Source organism: Nuphar pumila, chromosome 6 (assembly GCF_984573655.1).
Source record: "Nuphar pumila chromosome 6, dmNupPumi1.hap1.1, whole genome shotgun sequence".
Lineage (NCBI taxonomy): Eukaryota > Viridiplantae > Streptophyta > Magnoliopsida > Nymphaeales > Nymphaeaceae > Nuphar > Nuphar pumila.
The window spans coordinates 3511937-3521397 of NC_143254.1; the positions used below are offsets into that span (position 1 = coordinate 3511937).

At 39.1% G+C, this 9461-nt stretch overlaps 1 protein-coding gene across 1 annotated transcript; it reads left to right on the plus strand.

The window, feature by feature from the left end:
* Positions 1-1308: 1308 nt before the first annotated feature.
* On the plus strand, positions 1309-1971 carry LOC149833678 (uncharacterized). The gene has a single exon (XM_090009198.1). It carries the CDS (start codon positions 1309-1311, stop codon positions 1969-1971), a length of 663 nt encoding a protein of 220 aa, XP_089865324.1.
* The last annotated feature ends 7490 nt before the right edge of the window (positions 1972-9461 follow it).

A 9461-nucleotide genomic window follows, 5' to 3' on the forward strand; every position in this document is an offset into this window, starting at 1 on the left:
ATTTTGGTAAAGTTCCTATCATTGTCGAATGGATCCCCATATACAATTTTGGTAATTTACATATACGTACACGCCTTAACATATGGCAAATCTATGCTAAGACGTCTTCGGTTTCAAACATTTGGATAAACATCCAACTTTTTAAAGAAAATTCCTATCATTTAAATTAAGAAAACACTTGATCACTTGGAATATAGCATTTAATGATTTTTTTACTTTCAAAAACAAAATTCCAAATTGCATTTCCTAGCTTATGCTGGTAAAAGCTATTTGATCACTTCAACGCCCAAGCAATTGCATCCAAAAGTGGGGACATGATATTGATACATACTGCGGTATCTCAGTTAATTGACATGCACTAGGTCTGTGGACAACTATTTCATGCACTAGTGAGGTGTGATCTACTGATCTGCAACAGTGGAAGTACTAGTTTGTGGTTGATAAGGTCAGTTCACTGTGATCATTTGCAGAAAATGTTGTCTACACAGATGATGTGATATTGGTAGCCATAAAAGGACAGAGAATGTGTTACTGTTTATGGGCCAAGAAGCATTTCTATAGGGTATATGAACAGTCACCTTGATGATCCCACAGGGCTATGAGTATCATATTCACCTAGTGACAAAAGCAGCAGTAAATTGGAAATATGTCAAAAGTAGTGCTTACAACTCACCTCCCTCTGGATTATGTCTTGTTTAGGCATTTCGGCAGTTTACTAGGTCACTATATATTCAGCTGTCATGTTCTGTTTCAATAAAGTTTTGCAAGGATGAACCAAATGATTCCGCAGAGGTTTAACCCATAGTTACCAAAGCAAGAAGTGGGTGCAAGAAGCGATACATGACTCGTGAAGCGAGAAGCGAAATGTTTTAATACATTAATGTGTGAAGCATAAAGCATTTAAGAAGCATAAGTAGAAGTGAATAAGAAAGCGTTAATGAAAGCGATTAGGAAGTAATTTAAGAAAAGGGGTGGATAAAACCTGTGTTTTTTAATTAAATGCATGTTTGAGCTTTTTGCTCGAAAATATCCATTGTTTGTAAGTTATAGCGTGAAAGTGAATTACCAACATTAGAGTTTTTGAATTTATATCGAGGGAAGCACGTTCGCCATAAAGGCCCCAAGGGGGGGTCTGAAGTAGGGTGGCAATCGGGTCGGGTTGGCGGGTCAACATACCTCAACACGAACACGACGGTCAGATGTGGCAAACACGAACACGAACCATTTATTAAACGGGTAACCCGACACGACACGGTTAACCCGTTTAATAAACGGGTCTCGGCCGGAGATTCCGTCGTCGAGCTATGCATGAGCCTCGCAACCGCCTTCGACGCCGGTCCCTCCGTCCGCTTCTCGTACTGCCCCAATGACCCCTCCAACGCCTTCCCCCTCATCGTCAAGACCGGCATCGGCCCCTTCGGCTCCCCCACTGCCTCCTCGCTCTCCATGAACGCCGAGTTTGACCTCCTCCGCGGCAGCCGCGACCCCAAGTTCTTCGTCTGGTTCAACCCCCGGGCCGGCGATTTCTCCATCAAGAAGACGGCCATATCGCCGCTGATCGGATTCTCCGATGATCCTGGCGCCTTCTTTGGCCGGAAGATGGGCGAGGGTTTGGAGGTAAACGACCTCTTGGAGGAGAACGGCGGCGGAGGATCGGCCGATCGTCTCCGGCTAGGGTTCTGCGAGAACGAAGGAGTGGTCGCGGCCGAGCAACGCGACAGATCGGCTGTGTCATCGAGATTGTTTGCCGACGTGATCAACGGCCTATTCTCTGGTGTCGAGATCAGTGCGAGGAGCGCCTTTCCCGTGAGGAAGCACACCGTTGTCAACTTCGGGTGGGGGATTAGGGTTCCAACGGGGCTGTCATCGGTCAAAATCTTGCTCAGAAACCTGCCGGTCTTGGCGATCGGACTCGATTACCATAATAGGATTCGTGTTCATGTATTTGGCGGGACTCGGGTTGCGGGTTGACGGGTTCGTGTAAACGGGTTGGCGGGTTGGCATACCCCTAACACGAACATGACCCGTTTAATAAACGGGTTAGGCGGGTTGACCCGTTTACGACATGAACCCGTTTAAGCCAAACCCTAACCCGGCTAAGAAGCGGGTTGGCGGGTCGGCTCAGATTTTGCCACCCTTAGTTTGAAGTAGTGGGGTTGGGCCTTAGCTGCTAGACGGGCAGTCAAGGTTTGATTTTCATGGTTGTCACCCCTCTGCACAAGCCAACGCGTACCATAGGTCCTGAGGGCAGGGGTCCTAGCTTCGGAGTTTTATGTTGCCGGCACAACAACCGTAGGTATTGCAGGCTGAGCCAGCACAACCAGGTCTTGGTGAAGGGTCCGGTCAAAAAAAAAAAGTTCGCCATAAAGCTTTAGAAGCATGTGTGGTTTAGTGCTTCCCAGTTTTTTAGAAGCTTCCCGTAACCATGGTTTAAGCTTTGTTAGCGGGGCATTCGGGCAATAGGTTTTCATAGTATATTCTTTCAAGATCAACCCAAAGTTGGAGAAAAGATAGGGCCAACCTCACAACATATGCTGGATACATGTGAAGGAGGAAGCAACCTTTTTCTATAGTGTTAGATCTGGCTTCTCAGTTGGGGACTCAGATTTGGGTCCTACTATAATTGTTCTATGAGTAACCCAGCCAGGTAAGAACCTTTACATGTTTTGTTAGAAGGCTTGTTTTGCCTGTACTTGACGGATTTGGTTCCTATAGAATCACATCCGGTTCAGGCTTGGGTCCAACCTCATAGAACTTGCATGTACTTAAAACTTGACCCGGTTAAAGACCATAGTCATCACAGATATCGGTGATATTTTCAAAATATCATGATATTATAGCTCTATTTTCAGCTAATGATAATATAGGTAAAATATTGCGACATTTTCACGAGAATATCATGATATCCTCGTGATATTATCATATGATATTATCCCTTTTAAATGCACAAGAAAAAAAATTGATTTTTTTCTATAATCCAAGTCCATCTTACAATAATCCTTGTATCTGTGACTCGGACTACTTTCATTTATTTCGATAAAAAAATATCCTATCTAAATCTGATCTAAAATTAACATCAATGATTATCCAGAGTCTAAATTACTCCAACTGTACATTATAATCTAAATAAACATGGGATCCTTCCATCCGGGTCTTGGAACTTGTCCTACATCACATGTTCCCTAATCAAGAGCTTGGGTTCCAACCTGAAAACTTTAGCCTAACCAAATCCCTTTTTTTTTATAAATAGTTTGGTATTAAATTCAGGCCGAATCTTAGAAAACCTATCAAGATCTACTGATCTCACAGCTCCTTTCCCATGCGTCAGCCAATCACATGGCAGAATTCCGTGGGGCCCCACAGCAACATAATGCTGGCTCCACCCAAAATGCTACCATGTTATAATTGGCTGTGCACACATTGGAAATGAGTTAAGAGATCAGTGATCATGGTAGAATCTTAGGGTGGTGCATTTGGACCCGGATCTTGGCAAAAGATCCTTGGATCGGATCTCTAGTTTCAACCCTCACCATCGAACTAGAGATTCAAGGACTGTGTGCGGGTTGGCTTTTAGTTGTAAATGAGAACCTCAGATCCTTGGATCTAAGATCCCTCATCGAGAGCCCCAAAGCATGTGCATCATCCTCTGTCCAAGCCAAAGCATGGCGACTCCGTTGGGGCAAACAGAGGTTTATGCTCCCAGGACAGTGATAGTAAGTACTGCAGGCAGAGCAGCTAGGTTTCTGATCCCGGGGGCGGTTTCTCCGTATAAATATATATAAAAAAAAAGATCCCTCATCGAAAGAGGCCGGGTCGGATCAAGGTATGGGCCCCACATCTTGATCTAAATTAAGGATGCAAACCACTTGGATATGGAACTGCAAAATACATAGGGATTCATATCAGAATTGGATCCTGAACAGCCAAAAATTGCAAAACCTCCATCCTAGATGTGACCCATTTGCATCCCTAATCTAACTTCATTCAAACGCCCCCTTAATTAGGGTCCAGACTGCTCTCTTGGGTATAAATCCAGGGTATGGCTGGATCGAGCCAATCCCAATATGCACTTAAGGCCGACAAATATTTCAGTCCGACATCGTGGACCCATTTTGGCAGGGCCCCGATGACGTCCAACAGGACTCAACCTATGAGTTGCTTCATAACCTTGGGTTGGTTAAGCTAGGGTTTACTTTTCATACTAAAGGCATCCAACCCTGTCAAGCCTTTTGGCCTATTACCAAAGAAAAGTTAGAAATGATAGCAAACATGTGTGTCACTAAAATGTGTAGCTGACTTGCAAAGTATGAGAATTGTACATTGACACTTTTTATAGAGAGGGTTGTGTATGTTCGCCCCCGATGATTCACTGAATCCCACGTCTGTGTTCGGGGCTTTGAATGAGCACCACGTATACAAGCACATGGGGCTCGTATTCCCGTGTATGTTGACATAACTTTGCATCGGACTCTGGTGTTGTTGCAAAGACTTAAGTACCCTTTCTTGTTATTCTTCTCATAAAGTGATGGTTTGAGAAAATAACAAAAATGCCCTTCATTCAAAAAAGAAAAAACAAACAGTTCAAAAAAAGGACAAACATGTCCTCCATCCAGAAAGTCGAGGATGATGTTGACTCTTCAAAGTCTTCTTCTTTTTCTGTTCAAAAAAAGGACAAACATGTCTTCTTCTTCTTTCTCCGTAAAACACTGTAAAACCCTCTCTCTCTAGAGAAGAAATCAAGGGAAACAAAGAGTTCTTCCTGGAGAAGGCCATGAACAACAACCTTCTCACTCTCTCTCTCTCTCTTCTCTCTCTACTTCTGTGCACATCCAACAGACGATCCTACATTGCTCCATCGTCATCTTCTTCTTCTTCCTTCTTCGTAAAACACTGTAAAACCCTCTCTGTCTCTAGAGAAGAAATCAAGGGAGGTAAAGGGTTCCTCCTGGAGAAGGCCATAAACACCAACCCTCTCACTCTCTCTCCCTTCTCTCTCTACTTATGTGCCTGATTTAAAGTTTTTGCCCTTACAGGAGGGGGGTAAGGGGGTTCATCCCAGCGTGGGTAGCATCATTCAACTAAATGAGTTGTAGATCCTGATTCAGAGTTTTTACCCTTATAGGAGAGGGGTCTGGGGGCTCCTCCCAACATGGGTAGCATCATTCAACTTGAAGAGTTGTGGAGTCTGATTCAAAGTTTTTACTCATTCATATTTTAAGGCATTAGATCTCATGTTTGAACATCCACGCATGTGCAGTTTGCTTTCATCATGTTCAGTTGCTTTCTAGATTATATTTTGAATTCTTATGCATTTTAGATCTATCGATTTGTATGTAACCAGAGTTCATTTTAATTTTAAATTTTTACTGCAATTTCATGCATATGTCTTCATGCTCTCCACCAAAAATCAGATCATTTTGAGTTTGTTTGACCCACTTTAAAAATCAAGATTCAAAACCTGTTATTTTGCATCGTCAGGATTTTAGCAGAATCAGGACCAACTTGCAGAAGTGATTTCTCCCTAACCAGAGATGATCTTTCCAATCCGTAAAAAAGGTTGTTTTTTAAATTGAATCTAGTTTGTTCATACCAAATTTCAGCGATTTCTATGGTGTTTTCGTACCAGTTTCGGGTCAAACACCATAACCCTGTCACCCTGTGTCATTTTAACGGCTCAAATTTTGATCCATTTTGTTTGAATTTTATTTTCCTAATGGAAGATCATTTTTCAATTCTGTAAAACGGGTTCTCTACGTTTATGTGTCTAGTTTATCCCTGTAAATTTTCAAAATTTTTCATGGTCAATTACTATTTTATTTTGATTAAATACCAGAACCTTGTATCCAGATTTTATAAATGTTCTGATTTTGGCCCCCATATCATGACTGTTGTAGCACTTCTTCAACAATCGTTATTTGATTGGCAATATTCTTCAGCAAATTATTTTTATGATTTTTTTGAGTCTTTAATGAGTCTCTACTATGATTTGCAGTATTTTTGGGTCTCCAACGAGCCTCACAATGATTTATAGTGTTGTTCGATCTTTTAACTATGATTTATAGTGGTTTGGGGTCTCCAACGAGCCCCACAACGATTTGTAGTATTTTTCGGTCTTTTAACTATGATTTATAGTATTTTCGGGTCTCTGACGAGACCCACAATGATTTATAGTGTTGTTGGACCTCGCTATAGCGATTTGTAGTGTTTCTTGCAAAACACTACAGCGATTTGTGATACAAATCGCTATCTGAATCAGGACCAACTTGTCAGGGTCATATCTCCCTAACCAGAGATCGGATTTCAAATCTGTAAAAAGTGGTGTCTTTGTTATGAAGTCTAGTTTATTCCTGTAAATTTTCAGCGATTTCTATGGTCATTTGATACCTCATTTGGATCTAAAACCAGACCTCTATCAGTCTGCCTTATTTGAGTGACATAGGTTTTTATTTCATTTTGTAAGAGTCATATCTCTCGAACGGAAGATCATTTTTCAAATCCGTAAAAAGGGTTTTCTTCCACTATGTGTCTAATTTATATCTGGAAAGTTTTATAACTTTTTATGCTCATTTGATATTTCGAACCTATTAAAAACCGAAACATGTTATAAAATGTTATAAAACTTAAAAAGTTTGAAACTTCCTCTATGTATCTCAATTTTTAATAGGTTTGAAATATGAAATGAGCATAAAAAGTTATACAACTTTCCAGATATAAACTAAACACATAGAGGAAGAAAACCCTTTTTACGGATTTGGAAAATGATCTTCCGTTGGGGAGATATGACTCTTACAAAATGAAATAAAAACCTATGTCACTCAAATAAGATAGACTGATAGGGGTCTGGTTTTAGATTCAAATGGGGTATCAAATGACCATAGAAATCGCTGAAAATTTACAAGAATAAACTAGACTTCATAACAAAGATACCATTTTTTACGGATTTGAAATCCGATCTCTGGTTAGGGAGATATGGCCCTGACAAGTTGGTCCTGATTCGGATAGCGATTTGTATCACAAATCGCTGTAGTGTTTAGCGATTTGTAGTGTTTCTCGCTAAACACTACAGCGATTTGTGATACAAATCGCTATCCGAATCAGGACAAACTTTTCAGGGTCATATCTCCCTAACCAGAGATCGGATTTCAAATCCGTAAAAAGTAGTGTCTTTGCTATGAAGTCTAGTTTATTCCTGTAAATTTTCAGCGATTTCTATGGTCATTTGATACCCAATTTGGATCTAAAACCAGACCCCTATCAGTCTACCTTATTTGAGTGACATAGGTTTTTATTTCATTTTGTAAGAGTCATATCTCCCCAACGGAAGATCATTTTTCAAATCCGTAAAAAGGGTTTTCTTCCTCTATGTGTCTAGTTTATATCTGGAAAGTTTTATAACTTTTTATGCTTATTTGATATTTCGAACTTGTTAAAAACTGATACATGTTATAAAATGTTATAAAACTTAAAAAGTTTGAAACTTCCTCTATGTGTCTCGATTTTTAACAGGTTTGAAATATCAAATGAGCATAAAAAGTTATAAAACTTTCCAGATATAAACTAAACACATAGAGGAAAAAAACCCTTTTTACGGATTTGAAAAATGATCTTCCGTTGGGGAGATATGACTCTTACAAAATGAAATAAAAACCTATGTTACTCAAATAAGACAGACTGATAGGGGTCTGGTTTTAGATCCAAATGGGGTATCAAATGACCATATAAATCGCTGAAAATTTACAGTAATAAACTAGACTTCATAACAAAGATACCACTTTTTACGAATTTGAAATCCGATCTCTGGTTAGGGAGATATGGCCCTGACAAGTTAGTCTTGATTCGGATAATGATTTGTATCACAAATCGCTGTAGTGTTTAGCGATTTGTAGTGTTTCTCGCTAAACACTACAGCGATTTGTGATACAAATCGCTATCCGAATAAGGACCAACTTGTCAGGGTCATATCTCTCTAACCAGAGATCGGATTTCAAATCCGTAAAAAGTTGTGTCTTCGTTATGAAGTGTAGTTTATTCCTGTAAATGTTCAGCGATTTCTATGGTCATTTGATACCCCATTTTGATCTAAAACCAGACCCCTATCAGTCTGCCTTATTTGAGTGACATAGGTTTTTATTTTATTTTGTAAGAGTCATATCTCCCCAACGAAAGATCATTTTTCAAATCCGTAAAAAGAGTTTTCTTCCTCTATGTGTCTAGTTTATATATGGAAAGTTTTATAACTTTTTATGCTCATTTGTTATTTCGAATCTGTTAAAAACTGAGACATGTTATAAAATGTTATAAAACTTAAAAAGTTTGAAACTTCCTCTATGTGTCTCGATTTTTAACAGGTTTGAAATATCAAATGAGCATAAAAAGTTATAAAACTTTCCAGATATAAACTAGACACATAGAGGAAGAAAACCCTTTTTACGGATTTGAAAAATGATCTTCCGTTGGGGAGATATGACTTTTACAAAATGAAATAAAAACCTATGTCACTCAAATAAGACAGACTGATAGGGGTCTGGTTTTAGATCCAAATGGGGTATTAAATGACCATAGAAATCGCTGAAAATTTACAAAAATAAACTAGACTTCATAACAAAGATACCACTTTTTACGGATTTGAAATCCGATCTCTGGTTAAGGAGATATGGCCCTGACAAGTTGGTCCTGATTCGGATAGCGATTTGTATCACAAATCGCTGTAGTGTTTAGCGATTTGTAGTGTTTCTCGCTAAACACTACAGCGATTTGTGATACAAATCACTATCCGAATCAGGACCAACTTGTCAGGGTCATATCTCCCTAACCAGAGATCGGATTTCAAATCCGTAAAAAGTGGTGTCTTCGTTATGAAGTCTAGTTTATTCCTATAAATTTTCAGTGATTTCTATGGTCATTTGATACCTCATTTGGATCTAAAACCAGACCCCTATCAGTCTGCCTTATTTGAGTGACATAGGTTTTTATTTCATTTTGTAAGAGTCATATCTCCCCAACGGAAGATCATTTTCCAAATCCGTAAAAAGAGTTTTCTTCCTATCTGTGTCTAGTTTATATCTAAAAAGTTTTATAACTTTTTATGCTCATTTGATATTTCAAACCTGTTAAAAATCGAGACACATAGAGGAAGTTTCAAACTTTTTAAGTTTTATAACATTTTATAACATGTCTCGGTTTTTAACAGGTTCGAAATATCAAATGAGCATAAAAAGTTATAAAACTTTCCAGATATAAACTAGACACATAGAGGAAGAAAACCCTTTTTACGGATTTGAAAAATAATCTTCCGTTGAGGAGATATGACTCTTACAAAATGAAATAAAAACCTATGTCACTCAAATAAGGCAGACTGATAGGGGTCTGGTTTTAGATCCAAATGAGGTATCAAATGACCATATAAATCGCTAAAAATTTACAGGAATAAACTAGACTTCATAACGAAAACACAACTTTTT

What these genes read in the sequence shown, in the direction of transcription:
- LOC149833678 (XM_090009198.1), top strand. Translation starts at nt 1,309, where the DNA reads ATGAGCCTCGCAACCGCCTTCGACGCCGGTCCCTCCGTCCGCTTCTCG.